General features: G+C 37.6%; 1 protein-coding gene across 1 annotated transcript in view; it reads left to right on the top strand.

Moving 5' to 3' along the window:
• DOCK1 (dedicator of cytokinesis 1) overlaps positions 1-15537 on the top strand; it is a 316175-nt gene that overhangs the window by 78813 nt on the left and 221825 nt on the right. The window contains exons 24-25 of the mRNA XM_086616514.1: positions 6732-6802; positions 8559-8665. Coding sequence (XP_086472640.1) covers positions 6732-6802; positions 8559-8665 — 178 coding nt within the window. The remainder of the gene's footprint in view (positions 1-6731; positions 6803-8558; positions 8666-15537) is intronic.

Here is a 15537-nt window from a genome sequence, read left to right as displayed (position 1 = left end):
ACAAAACCCATAATCCCAACACCACTTTACGTGGGATCATGGTTTGTGCTGTTTTACACCGAATTTTGTGCCAGTGGTGCTGGTCCAGTCGTGATTTGGAACAAATGACTGCTGTAGACTGGGGCGATTCAAAAATAATGTTTAGATGTTCCTGGAAATTGTTTCATCCAGCTGCTGACTGGGCTTAATTTGGCTGGGTTGAGGAGTTTGATAGAAGGGCATCTAGAATAATGCTTGTGTAGAAGGTAGATACTTTGTGTTGAATGACACAAAAGATGAAAATTAACATGAAGATCATGTACGAATTGAGGCAGGTAAAATGAATTTATTGCTTCATGAAACAAAAGAGTTCGTAAGAATATACTATGTTTGGCAAAGAGATTTTATGCTTAATTTTGAGACTAGCCCTGCTGTTTGAAATGAATGACTTCAGAAAAATGACATTTTTACTTTCAATTATTTTTGCTTTTATGTCATACAAAAAGATGAACTTATATCCTAGACTAAACCTGTAGCATGCTATTCAGAATACATTTTATTTAATACTTTGCAAATGTAATTTGTTCAATCTAATGACAACCTTAAGTTAGTATTGCAGTTTTCTTAAATGGCTACTGCAAAGAAGCTTTTGTTACTGTTTTTTGACATTCCTTGTCAATATAAACCCGAGTGGGATAAAATTTAGTTTTCTACTGTTGCAAGACTGCTTTGCTGCACTGTTTTCATTTACCAGTGACCAGTGTTATTATCACAGTAGAAATGTCTTTTTTGTATTAATGAAGAAATTGCTCAATATTCTCAACTGTGCAATAAACAAAAAGTAAATCAATAAAGCTCTAATTGTTTATATCTGTTATCCAAAATTCCATCAGATGTGACTTTAAGCTACTTAGCAAGGCTACCCTGTCGTATTTTAGCACGCTTTAACGTGACAAAGAATTGTTCATGAAGACAATTTATCTTCTATCAACTGGTGCAAGGATGCTGTGATGCAGTACAGTGCCATATTTTTGGTCCCCTTCTGGTGTAGCTTTGTTAATCCATCAGAGTGTTGGTTCACTTGTGGTAAAATGAGATTTTTGTGTTGGGAGAGTACCAGTTTTCTTATTCCACAAGCCTTCAGATGTACTAACGGCTACCAGATGGGGCAGAGCAATGGAGATGGTTACAAGCAGTGCTTGCTCGACACACAGACTGCAGCGTGGTGTATGAAATATGCTCTAATTTTACTCATCTTGTAATGCTTCTTAAACACGTTTCTGAGCATGTGCACCTCTGTGTAGACACCTTCTTCATGGCTTGCTGTTGTGTTGGATTGTCAGTGTTTGAAGTGATCATCTGTGGCTTTTCCAAAGGTAGACTAGATGACTTGGGGCACTGGTGACCAAATGCTTCGGGTGATGCTGCTTTTTCACGAGTGAAGCCATCGCCAGCAAACTCAAAGGTTTGCAGAAGCAGGCTCCACGGAGAAGTACTAGTCTGTCTTTTGCCTTTCCCCGACTTTAAACTAGGGATTGGGAGGGAGCTGGGGTTGGAGGACAGATTTACGTGGTGTCCTAGAGGAAACTGGTAGGAGTGAAGAGGGATTCAGATGGCCTGGTCCCAGAACTTCAAGCTGAGGTGCTTACACTTGCCTAGTGACATGAAGAAAAGGTGTGTATCTGTCCTTCCATCTCTTTCTGGGAGGACCACTGATACGTGCCGATCTTCACGAAGAAATGAGAAACTTGGAAAGTTTTCTAAGGCATCTTCTTCAGGTAATTTCAGCAGTTGGGGTTTTTGGGGTTCTTTTTGTTGTTCCAAAAAATAAGTGAAGCTTACTCTTTATTTTACATAGTTTATATATGTAAGTGTCGGAACTGCTCTAACAGGTTTTTTGGGGGTTTGAGGTTTCCCTTCCTTTCAAAAAAATTGCAGAAAAAGTTCCTTTCAGAAGAAAGTGACTGTTTTGCTGATAGTGTTCTCTAAATTGCTGGCTTAGGATAAATGTTTAGCCATAGAAACTCTTTGATCCTTTCGATCTGAGGAATGTGCTGGTTTTTCTCCTGCTAGATCCCATTCCTTACCCATTCTTGTCTCATTAAACCTGTCTGGAAATGAACCATCAGGCAAAAGGCCGTGGCAGCGTGGGTGCTCAGTGGACCCTTCACTGATGTTCAGAGGGACCACCGTTAGAAATAACACCTCCGTTGCACTTGGTCTTATTTATTCTGGCCTTCTTACCATGTCTGAAGGTTTTTTTCCCCCAGCTAATCTTTTGGTACAGGCCATCACTGAATTCCTTCCTTTCTTCGACATGGAAAAACGCTCTGTGTTACTTAGCTGCCAGCTCTGAAGAAGCTGAGGAAAATACAATTAGCTGTTAAGTCATTATAAGCACATCAATGAGTTTCTCTTAAAGGTTGCAAAGGACAACTGCTCTCGATAGAAAGGTGGTTGTGATGACTTAAGGAATAAGTTGCAATTATTCTGTGGAACGATAAAACCCAGGGCTTTTGTCTTCTGTATGGGCTGTGCGGAGAGCTGTGACCATCAATTATTGCTTAATTTAGTCTATTTAAGGCAAAGCTTTGACTTTTCTGGACCTTGTTATTTTCACTTAGTGAGTTTTATTTCTTGGCGTCCTTAATTGCCTTTTTTTATAGCTTGGAAGGGTATCCTTGAAGCAGTACACTCATTGACTCAGTTCAATAGGTTGCATTGGCAGCTGGTTCATGTAGTGGGTGGCTGTTAATGGTTCTTTTCATGTGTGTACCTTGGCTGTGGTATAACACCATTTATACAGAGATAGGATATTCATAAAGGGGAAAAACACGGATTTGTGCATGACTGTGTGTGGTCATGTGTGATGGGGAGAGGGAGAAGGAAGGGATGAGGTGTAATATGGATGAAGGGCACTTTGAGTTAGCTGGCAGGCTGACACGGGCTTGTCGACGTCATGCTGGTCCTTGACTCGTGTGTGAATCACATCCCAGGATAAAAAAAATAATTCTAATAATTCCCTGACACTCAATATAACAGTGAGTGCACAAGGAAGTTTAGCTTGGTAACAGGGGAAAAATATCCATTATTCATACGATGCACTGTCTTGTTTTTGCTTTCTCTCTTTTTTTATTCTTCCCTTTTGCTGGTTTATTTGTGTGCTTTGTAGCACTTGAAATGAATGATTGTGTAACTTGATAAGGGTGGTAATAATTTGTCACTTGTTTTCCACAAAGAGAGAAGCCCCTTTGGGCAGAAAAATTTTTATTGCAGCCCAGCTTGAAACTGTGTATAATTATTGCCTAAGTATGTGAGACTGATATTTCCAGCTTTGTATGTTTATCTAATGTGATCACATGGCAATTATTGCAAAAAACCTGTTTGATTAAAAATCAGAGAATTAAGGTTATTCATTATTGTGTTGTCTCTAATGTTGGTGTTGCATTTTCAAGTGTCTTAGGGATCACTGTGTAACTATGAAATTGAGATTTTGATTTAGTCTGCCATTTACTTCTTGCAGAGATGAACAATCGGAACCTTTGTCCAGTGCTGATCAAGAGTGGAAAGTAATCTAATTTAATTTCTTTCATTGAAAAAAAAAAACCCAAAACAGATTGCTTATTTGTTTTCTCCTGATGTTATATGAAAAGATGAGAACAGGTTTTTTTATCTGCTGAATTTAATATTCCTCACTTATGTATTCCAGTATCCTGGGAATAAGCAGCATTGCAATTGTGCTACTGCTGACAAAAGATCTACTTTCAGCTGCAGCTTCTAACAGGAAAATCTGCAGTGGGAGCTGCTCTTTTACAAGAGTCAATATCAACAAAAAGTTATTTTAGTAGGCCTTTGGATTACATGGATACAGATTTAATCAGGGAGCTGCAGAGCCTACTGGTCTGATCGTTCTGTCTGTCATATAATTGAGTCAGTTGAGATTGGAAATTGGGAAATACACTTCCACGATTTTCTTTAAATTTTAAGATACTAAACTTTAATTGGTTTGTCCGTAAAGCAGAACTTAAGTTGCTGATAATTGTTGTAACTACAGGCTTTAAATTGATGTTGTGAATAGTTTTACCTGATAGTACTTCATCTAAGCTATTAAAGTGTTAATTTTAACGATTGTGCCAGCACAGTGTGAAATTTTAACTCTGAGATATAAAACGCGAGCTCTTTTTTAGTGTGTGTTACTAAACATTTATTGCTCCACGCGTTTGAATGATAAGCAAATAAAAACACAGTGATGGCTGCAGTTTACAACTGGTCATTAGAGTCCTCATCCATCAAAACACGTCAGCGTGTACATAATGGGACTATTTGCATAATTACAGTTATGAGCTTGATTTCTGAGCGTGTAAATAGTCCTTTAAGCATACGTGGAAGTGTTTGATGATCCAGCATGTTGGGTATTTACTCAGTTCTAGTTGATAGACTGAATTTGAGAACAGAATTGGACGTGTGCTGTAGCAGTCTCACCTTACACGTTTTGGGTTTTGTGTTGGCAGTGTTTCTGCAATAATGAATATTCAGTGAAAAAGGAATTTGTGTGTTCACCTTGCACAAGAACTTACGAGCCAATTTGAAGATGAGTGTACTGTGGGCTTAAGTTTTAATAATGTAATATTTTAACTAGACATTTGTCCAACTACTATAAACTAGTGTTTTCTTCCAAGATGGATGATGTTTCCAGGGCTATATTCACTGCTTATAAAATTCCTAAAGAATCCAGTAGCACTTTATAATGTAGAGAAAAGAATTACTTGAGTTTGTGCTTTTGGACGTGGATATATACTTTCTTAAACCATCTAACCAAAATCACTTTAATCTGCATTTTTATTGAGAAGTATGTAAATTAATAACTCCTTCATACATTATTCAAGAAAAGGCATATTTTGTATCGCTGATACCTCTGCTAATCTTATCTAAAGATATGCAAATGATTTAATTAAAATAATTACACTGTATAATATACCTGAACTTTGCTCTAAAATAGTACATATTCATCATTAATGGTACTTGTATTTTTAGCTGGAAAGATGAAGTATTTGATTGATAGTGGATTCTAAACTTTTTTTCCCCTTTTTGCTTAACAACTGGGACCGATATGTGCCTTGTGACTGTAATCAAACAATTGACCTCGTGCATTCAAGAACAGTGGAATTTGATTTAAAATTACTAGGATTGTGGCAGAAAAGTGTAGTTGTTTGAAAACAGACAAGTGGTTTTGTATGTACCTACGAGGCAATACTCCTGGAGTCTGTTTCCCTGTGGCTCTTCCTACTGTTAACAGTTACTGCTAAATAGAATTTTCCTGTCTCTCCGAGTTCCTCTGACTGTGGAGTTGTACAGTATAATCACTTGTCACATCATGGACTTCAGACTAGAAGAGAATTGATTAAAAAATGAAAGGATAAGGGCTCGTCTTCCTTCTAATTCAGAGAGGGAGCACGTGGTGCTCTCATTGATGGAAACTGCAAATTCTAAGAATTAAACCCACAAACAGAAACGCCTTGTGTGGGAATGAATCATTCCCCTTTTTGAGGCAAAAATGCATCTGTAATCAAACAGTTTGATACCATCAATAATATGCAAAGCAAATCAAAGTAAGTCGGGCTGTCTGGTTTATATTTGAATTACTGTGGGTTTTTTTCAGCCAGGTGCTCCGAGGATGTAAGGACTTGGGGAACCTCAGTAAAAATAATGCATGTGTATGAGCTATTAAAATTAAGATTAAAATCCAACAAATACTTTTGTCTTTGAGTTTCTTAGGTAGAGCATTTTCTCATCTGTTATTTGAAATGGAGCCTTCTAATCTGTTTGCAAACGAAAAGAATAAAATACTTTATCTGTTTGAAATTATTGTTCGTGGACCGTGTAGGCTCAGTGATTTTTTTTTTATTTGTGGTGTTACTAGAGGTGCATTTACTGTCATCTGACCCACTGTGTATTCTGGCATAATTGCATTAAATTGCTGGACAATGTTAGTTTTCAATTGCTGGATTTTTGCACTTGATGTCTGTAAGAGAATGTTTGCTCTAGAAATAAATCATAGAATCATAGAATGGCATAGGCTGGAAGGGACCTTAGAGATCAATAAGTGACTATGAATTGCTCCTAAGAAATGGAAAGACAAAATTAGTTAAAATTACTAGAATAGTTAAAATATTTGACATGTTTGTATCTTTCGAATCCTTTTGTTATGCACTGTGAAATGGAGTGACAACTGCAAGTTCAAGAGGAATTAGGAAGAACTGCAGTTTCATTAGTGGCTACCAAGAATTTGCTGCAGGGAAAAATGAAACAAAAATGCATAACACTAATTTTTAAATAGTGGAGGAAAAATTAAACCCAGAGACCTGCAGCATGGCAGAAGATGGGGAAAAAGCGATTGGAGGAACATCACTTAGTTATGCGTTGTGTACCGATGCACCAAAAAGTTTCTATTACATGTTGGAAGGAGCTTGTAAGTCTAATTTTGGTGTAAATTGTAATTTTTCCCAGCTTACTAATATTTCATGCCTCTTTCTTCTTTTTAATCCGTTAAATCTGAAAGTTTGTTTTTCATTGGGTTTTGGTTTAGGTAATCTAGCCCCAAATCTGAGAGCAGGGACTTCAGCTGAAGCTGCAGAAACAGTTAAGCCAAAGCAACCTACTCTTGTGGGATTCTCTTCTTGCAGCGTTTGCATCATCTTTGAAGACATACAAATTTCAGTCTTGTTTATTTGTTGTTTTTATTTTTTTTTTAGGGGGCAGCACTTAAATACTTGCCAGCTATTGTCAACGATGTGAAATTAGTATTTGATCCAAAGGAACTTAGGTGAGTAGAGTAAATGAAATGTGTAGCTTGAACTTTATCTAGACCTTTATTTTATGTATATATACACACATGTAAATGAAAATATATACAGAGGCAATGAAATAAGATCACCTGAGATGTTTTATCACTTTGGTTTTATTACCTTTTTCCTTGCTAGCAGATGTTTTAGGGCTACACAAGTAGCCTGTTTATATGGCATCGCGATTTGGCAAATGTCTTGACAAACTTTGCAGTCTTTTTGAGTGCAGTCATGTAACGAGACAGAAAGAATTAGCAATCAGGCGACTGACATGCAAAATCTTAAGCTGTGTACTTGGTGCTTCACTCTTTCAAGTATAAATTTAATGTAAATAATAACTCTGCTTTTGTTCGGTGAATGCTATTGCTGGATCGACATTTCAGTAGCTTGTAGACACAGGAATGTTGTTAGTAAATAGAAAGGGAGATGTTTTTAGAACAAAAAAAACCATAGAGAAACCAAATCAAAACTAGTATTTCAGGAGAACTTTTAGCTTGATGAGAAAAAAAATCAGTTTCTCTTTCCAGTGCTATTATAAGGCATTTAAGTTGAAAAAACTCCTTTTCTTAATCCAATTCGATTGCACAAACCCTTCTATGTATTGTCTGTTTTCATTTCTATGTTCTGGGGTGTCAAAACGAGGAAAAGAAAGATAACATAGAAATAAAATGGGAAAGTTTAATCTTAGTCTAGCATTCCAGTGGCCTGAGGAACCTGGCATTTGGCTTCTGCTTGCCTTGGTGGTAAACTTTTTTTTGCATGTACACTTACGCTTCCTGTGGGCCTAGGGAGCACGTGGTTGGTAGAGCTTCTGAACTAAAGCATAATTTTTGACGTGTGACAACAAAAATACTGGGAAAATACGCTAAATGAGAAATGCTGGGATTTAGCCTGTTTTACCCCAAACACTACAGTTTTTCTGTCACTTACAGTATTTACCTTGAGATTGAGCAGTACGTAGAAGTGAAGGCTTAAAATCTTGAGTTTTTTTTATTTTTCCTATTAGGAAGTGAAGTCTTCTAAAAATCTGTGTTATGTGGGAGCTCAGCTGATGAGTGTGATGATACCTTATCCTAAAATGTGTGTGTTTTTGGGGCTTTTTTGTTGGTTAAAGCTTGTAACATGAGTTAGCACTTTTTTTATTTTTGGCTTATATGGTCACACATTATTCTGTTAATGGTCGGTGATGGTTGAAGTAAAAAGGCAATAGTACAGACAACTGAAATTTGGAATCTAAACCTTAAATGAAATGTGGGAAAAGAGGGTAAAACTCTGATAATAAGGGAGAGAGAAAAATTTTTGAAAAGAGGGTAAAACTCTGATAATAAGGGAGAGAGAAAAATTTTTTACATTGAGGGTGGTGAGGCACTGGAACAGGTTGCCCAGAGAAGTTGTAGATGCCCCATCCCTGGCAGTGTTCAAGGCCAGGTTGGATGAGGCTTTGAGCAACCTGGTGTAGTGGAGGGTGTCCCTGCCCATGGCAGGGGGGTTGGAATTAGATGATCTTTGAGGTCCCTTCCAACCCAAACCATTCCATGATTTTATAAAAAACTAAACAGATCTATTAGATACAATTCATGTTTAGCTGAAATCCTTCTCTAACTCTTTTATGTCTGGAAAAAAATGAGTTTGCTTGTCCAGAAGTATGTAGTTGTTTATCTAGTTTTGTGCTATTGAATGTTTTTTACATATTTTGGAGAGAGATTAATACATTTTTACTTGTCTCTTTGCATGTAGTAAACTCTTCACGGAATTCATCCTAAATGTTCCCGTGAGCCGGCTCACAATCCAGAAGCTATACTGCTTGATAGAAATAGTTCACAGTGACCTCTTCACCCAGCATGGTAAGCAGAACCTTTGCAACCACTAAATTGGTGAATTATTCATTGTCTCCAGACCTCTGCAAGCGCAAGGTTTGTCCTTGCTGCCCAGCGCAGCGGAGGTTGTAACGGGTTAAGGTTGTTCCATTAGAAGGACAAGAAAATCCAAAATAAGTGAGGAGACGCTAATTGACACTTAACTGCAGGTTATAGATCATCAAGAAGAGCATGCAAAAACTTGCAATTTTTAATTTAAAAGGGCACTAAACATCCAGTGTTGTTGGCATGTGTTGTAACTTGAACTATGATATATTTTATGAAAAACAGTGAATTCTGCTTTTGTGCTCAGTGAAGTTTGATGGAGGGAATGGAAGTTTTTGATGTCCTTTCTTCCCAAAGCGTTGTTCTCTCCCCTTAAGCTGTCCCCTAGCTGAAGTAAAAGAAAATAGAAACCCTTTCAAGTGTACCATTCATCCATACCTCCTTATTTTCTTACTTTACATTAGTTGGGCCAGTGAAAGGTAAGTTCAAGCACTTGTCTTACAGGTTTCTTCATTTGAGGTGAAATATTTTGTTCTTTTTCTAGGTGACTGCAGGTTAAACTAACCTAAACTAAGTGTTTATGGGCTGTTGGAAGTTAATGAGGGAGCAAATAGGCAACGGTTCAATGATAAGGGAAATTTTGAAAGGATTCTTCTGTCAGATCAAAAATTCTGGGACTACGTGATACACAGTGCTGATAAAACAAACTTTTCTGATTCTAATTAAAAAAAAGTTCTTGGTGGGTTGGCTTTGCACTGGCAGGTCTTACACCAGATCAGGTAATGGCCAGCCAAAGCTTTTGCTGTATGTAACTTTTGCTGGATCTAGTAATTTACATTTTTTTTCCAGTTAGCAAAAAAGTATAAAGCCAATGCAATTGATGCTGCAATCTGTTATGCTCCTTAATTTCACAAAACTTTATGCTTTCTCACCTGGTGCAGTTCAGTGACGCTGCTAGAAGGTGAGGCATCACATGGACCTGGTACTAACAATGGTGGAATTAAGTCCTACCTGTCCCTCTTTCTTTCCACTTGATGTTTTCTTTTTAGTTTTGCACAAGCAGCAATGTAAAGTGATGCTCAAAGAACAGACTTTACATTTTGATAGCGCTTTTTATTTTTAGACTGAATTCGCAGTAAAGTTATTCTCCAAGTTTATGATTTATGACAAATACATGTAAATTACTGAGTCTATATGACACATATTATGTGGAAGTTTAAACCTTAAACATTGGCTTAAAAAAAATTCTCATGAGAATTAAGACTGGAAGTAGAGATCCTGGAGACTCTGAACCTTTCAGGAAAGAAAGAGAGCTTTTCCATAAGGAAGCCTTCAGTACAGTTACAGTCCCACTTGAGCAACAAGGCATAAAACAGGTTATAAATTTACTTCCTGCAGTTATGGATGGTGATAAAGTAGGAATAAATCTCTAAAAAACAGAGTCCACCAGCCATGTCTCCACATACTGCACCAGCTAGTCCAAATGCAGTTCAGCCTGATCTTCGCTTTTGAGATGTTTTGAAATCATTCAGTGCTTAGGAGCCACACCAAATGAGTGACACAGTCTTCATTTTAGCAAGGTTTGCAAGAATAAAGAGGAGGAATGCAGATGAAGTTGCTGGTTTGGGGGCTTGGGTAAAATGGTAGAGATCTCCTTGAGACCATTTTAAAGTTTTCTCTTTAAGATACGTATGTCAAGTGTTAACACCTTTCCTTTATTCATTCTTAGCTCTCTGTAGTAATTTTTCCTTCTCTTGGCTGCTTTTAGATTGTGTGGTCTTTGGGGCAGAAGTCAATGATATAAGGTATTCTACTTGAGTGTCCTGGACAGGAGTACGTTGAGACAACTCAGATAAAACAAGAAATTAATGCCTATAAAAAGCATTCTTAAGGAAGACTGTAGTGGCACATCATCTATTTCTACGTTAATCTTTGACTTCCCCTATTCAACCAGCCTCATTTTCAAAGGTGGAAGGAGAAATTGTGCGTGGCTGACTTGTTTTTTAAACCTAACTCAGCCGTTTGGGTCGCAGTGAATAGTCTAACTATTCTCTTGTAGAGCCACTAAGAAATTTAAATGAATCAGTTTTAATAGCAGGGTCATTAATCTGAACTCAGTCCAGTTCTGTTGACACAACAGTGCTACTTAATGGCTTTTGGATCTTATCAGGAGGCTCCTAACCAGGTGTGTTCATGTCACTGGCTGTTAAGAATGTCTTAAATCTAATGTGCTTCCATTGAGCTGTAATGGGGATTCAAGGCACGTACACTGCTAGTGCTGCCCAGCCTGGCACGTGTGGCTCAGCGTGGCTGCACAGGATGCCCGCTTCACCCCAGTGCAGCTCAGCTGAGCTGGAGCAGGGCTGTGCCCCAGGGGATGGAGCCTGGTGCCAAGGAGGACTCGCAGAGTTTGGTGCAGGAGTGATGTGGCTGTGCTGCTTCCCAGAAGCTCTATTAGTCTACACATCTCTCCCTTCTATATGGTTTTCTGGGATCTCATATATGTATACACACACATATATATGTGTACACACACACATATATATGTGTACACACACACATATATATGTGTACACACACACATATATATGTGTACACACACACATATATATGTGTACACACACACATATATATGTGTACACACACACATATATATGTGTACACACACATATATATGTGTACACACACATATATATGTGTACACACACATATATATGTGTACACACACATATATATGTGTACACACACACATATATATGTGTACACACACACATATATATGTGTACACACACATATATATGTGTACACACACACACACGTATGTGTACACACACACACACACGTGTGTGTACACACACACACACACGTGTGTGTACACACACACATATAGAAAAAATATAATATATATCAAGATATATATTATATATGTATTTTTTTGGTGTGTTGCTGAACAAAGCGTTATCTTAAGAGTTTCTCTTGCCACTTACAGAGGTAATTCTCTGTAAAGCTTGTGTCTGAAGAACCAGATGTGCTGGGAAACTTTCATAAACACTAAAATTCACTTGAAAATAAATGGAACTCATAGCTGCAGCCTTCGTTAAATTTAGATTTTTCTTTGCTCTGTGGGTTTGAGATCTTACTGATGAAAGGTAGTTCTGCTGCCTCTCCTTCTCCTCATTCATTCAATATTTTTTTAACTGATAGGCAATACTTTCGTATAAGTATCCAACTAATCCTGTATCATATTACAGAAATTAGATTTTCTTTTGCAAAAGCAATATGCAGTTCGGGATTGTGGAATTGATGGAAAACTGTAAAATGTACAGAAAATCAAACAGTGTTTCAGCAGTGTATTTCTGTTAGAGAAAAATGCTCTAATTCTGTGCTTTGAGAGGTCAGGGAAGATTTATTTGTGTCTCCAGAGGAATTAAAATTCAAAATAGATGAATTTGTGAAGCTTGAAGGATTTTAGGGTGAGAGGGGTAGGCGTATGAAATAGTTTGCTGAAGCATTGTGCTTGAAGAACAATGTTGAATGATGGATGGCTCAGCAGTCTTTATGAAGTCCAAAGAGTTTGGGACCTTGGATGAAAATGTATTATGATATTGTGGTTTGTAAGCCTTTAAAAAGGGACGTGAAATATAGTTTAAACGTGTTTTTTCCTTTCTTTTCGGGTCATGTCGTGTGCTATTTATAAGTTTCCTTCTGAAATTTAAGGTAACTTTTCTCCTCTGCTGAACTTGTACTTATTTTTACTAAGCTTTCTTCAGCCCTGGCAGGAAAATCCTATATGCTCCTTATGTTCTGGTGCTTTTGTCCTATCAATGGCTTGTAATTGAGCCCTACTACCAATGGGAAAAAGAATAATCAGTATGTAGCTAGGCAGTCAAAGTAGGGTTAAGCAGAGCATATGTATGTGTTTGATAGGAGAATAATAGCTAGATGAATTTAAGGAGCATATTTTTCCAAGCTTCTAGTTATTGACAGAGGCCACCAAGGAGAAATCATCTCTATATAGACTAAATCTGTATCAGATCTTCATGCTGCTAATTTCGGTCCTTGAAACAAGGAATACTCAAATACCACTAAGAAAAGATTTTCCTGTCGATTCTCTGCTAGTGAAGGACAGCTGCTTCTGCCCCTTGTCCCCAGTTGTATTCATCGAGTTCAGGGCTTGTTTTGCACATCTTGGATGATCTGCCTTTTGCCTCCTCCAGGTTTGCATCAATGATCTGTTAGGGCTTTGGGAAAATAAATGCGAATTTTCTTCTGGAAAAGCATAAGGTTGCATTTTGTTTTTCTTGAGCATGGAAAAAAATCCCTCATGTGGTGATGCTCGATTTGCTTTTTTTTCGGTTCACACTGTAGAACTGTCTCGTACACTGGTTTAGTCTTTTTTTCCCTTTCTTAGATGATGAAACACCTCCTGGAAGGTCATTGGAAAGGACCTTTCTTCGTGGTTGCTGCAGAAGTTCTCCATAGTGCTTAGCTCAAACGTTTTCCAAGGGCTAAATCATGGCCATGATCTAAGAGTGAGCCCTTGAGGAGTTTTTCAAAAGCTAAACCGCCTTCTCCCATGCTCTTTTTAGGATGGTGTATCTTAGTTTTGTATGTGTATGTGGTCCAAGTAGTGATGTCGACAGGATAAAGGATATTCAGAGGAGTTCATGTGACTCTGTCACACTCTGATTTTTGTAGAGAAGAGAATTACTGGTCAGAAGCCCTTTACATAAGGGCTGGATGTTTCTGTAGGGTCTTTGAACACCCCAGTGTTCATCTGTGCTAACTGGGATGTGGCTTTTTGCATGCAGTAAAGCGTTTTATCAGTGATTAGCATCCTGGTTTAGCAAGTTATTTCATTTTGAGACTTGAATAGAGCCTTAAACGTGCTAGTTGATATGAATATACATACATCTTGCTCAGTGAGGACCTAAGTATGGCAATATGTTCCTACATATGCCATACACGCATTATATTCTATGTATATGTCTTTATAAACATCAGATAAATATGGATAGATAATAGTTATATAAAAATAACTATATATGCCCATATGGAAGTAAATGCATGTATAAATAAATAACATTTATTACCCCTACCACAATAACTTACCTAGATCTGGTATGGTGCACACAAAATCGTTTTTTTGTCTGTGTAAAGCAGCAAACTTTTGATTGAGACCACCCCTGCATCTCTCCTTCTTTTCATGTCCCTCTCCCTTCCAAACAACCCCCACTTCAAACTCTGAAACAAAGGAGACATTTCTTTACATTTGCACCTGAAATGATTCTGTGTTGTGAAAGTCTTCTGTAAGAATATGCCCAAATATAAGTATGAATGTATAAATTAGTGTGGAACAGTTTTATAATAACCTAATGCATATTTCAGTTCTACATGTGCAGGTACTTATGGTTGGTAGTTAATTCAAGTGTCTTTTCCTTGCAAACGTCAAATTTTTTGTTTTATGTAAATAGTGATTTATCTGATTTGTTTTGTCCCATAGAGTTGTTTGTACTCTCTGTTACTTTGTTTTACGAGTGACTTCCAGCCAATTGCCAAGTGAGCTGTGTAGCTGCTGTGTTCTTAAATAGTTAGGAAATCTAGGGATTTCTCCATTAGGAAATTGTTAGTCTATTAAATATTAGTAGATAGCATATGGCATTTATAAGAGTTCTTATTCTTTGATTATGACTGAAATTACAATCTTTTATCTCCATGCTGTGTAGCAGAAGTGAGGTTACTAAGCATAGGTTTTATTTTTTTGACCACATTAACTAAATGAAACGTAAAAGAAAGAAATGCATTTGTCAGTGTCCCTCCAAATGAAATGTTTTTAAATTGGCAAAAAATTTATTGCATGCATTTAGCTTTCAGCATAGTTCTTGTGTCAGTGTTTCATGTGAAATCTTTGCTTGGATGCTCGTAAGTTGATAATGCCTCCTGAGCATCCTTTTATAAAGATTAATATTTTATTCTCACTGCACATTCCTGTGACATTAATCATTGTGGGTTGGACTCATGCAGTAGGGAACAGATGTCGAATTATTGTTGTCTGTAATCATTGTGCATCATACTCATGAGCTATCTTCAGAGCTGGCTTTTAAGCAGGAGACTAATGTTATAGACTATAGATTTATCAAGGTTGCCCATTAATCAGGGCTGGGAGGTGTTTGTGACAGGCAGGCTGATGAACGTTAACCTTTCCTCTTCTGTACTTCCATGTAATCAAGATACAGTTGATCAACCCAGTGTTTTTCAAAGTAGTTTATAGCAAAGGATGCATTTAAAATCTTATCTCCTCGTAGAGCATGTTACCATAGTACTAAATTTGTTTAAAAATTTCTGTAGGTATTTGTGTATGTGTGTTGGTAGGTTCCATCTTTGGATATAATTGCCTTCCAGCTCTTGTATTTTAATAGAGATATCTGGAAAACATTAAACCAGTGGAATTTAATAGCTTTTATTAGCTTTAATAGTTTCAATAGCTCTTTCTGCGTCAGTTCAAAGTGAAGCTGGGATCTGTTGTGTGATGAAAAACCACTGGGACAAGGATACTGGTCTGTTGGATGGCATGTACTGGAAGTGACTTTGCAGCGAGGGGGCTGTGGTGCCGGGGTGGGGAAGCACCTGAACATGCTCCAGCAGCACGGTGCACCTTGTGCTGTCTTAACAAGAGCCTAGGCAGCAGGTTAGGGAGGTGTTTCTGGTACCCCGTGAGTAGGCCTTTAAAAACTGGAAAAGAAAAGAAAAATACGTAAAAATCATCCAGTGGGTAAATACGATGTTCTGACCTGTCAGATGCTGAGTATCATAGAGTCGTAGAATGGTTTGGGTTGGGAGGGACCTTCAAGATC

This window comes from Tauraco erythrolophus, chromosome 9 (genome assembly GCF_009769465.1).
Source record: "Tauraco erythrolophus isolate bTauEry1 chromosome 9, bTauEry1.pri, whole genome shotgun sequence".
NCBI lineage: Eukaryota > Metazoa > Chordata > Aves > Musophagiformes > Musophagidae > Tauraco > Tauraco erythrolophus.
Note: the sequence above shows the minus strand (reverse complement) of the source record. Positions and strands in the feature narration are given on the sequence as shown.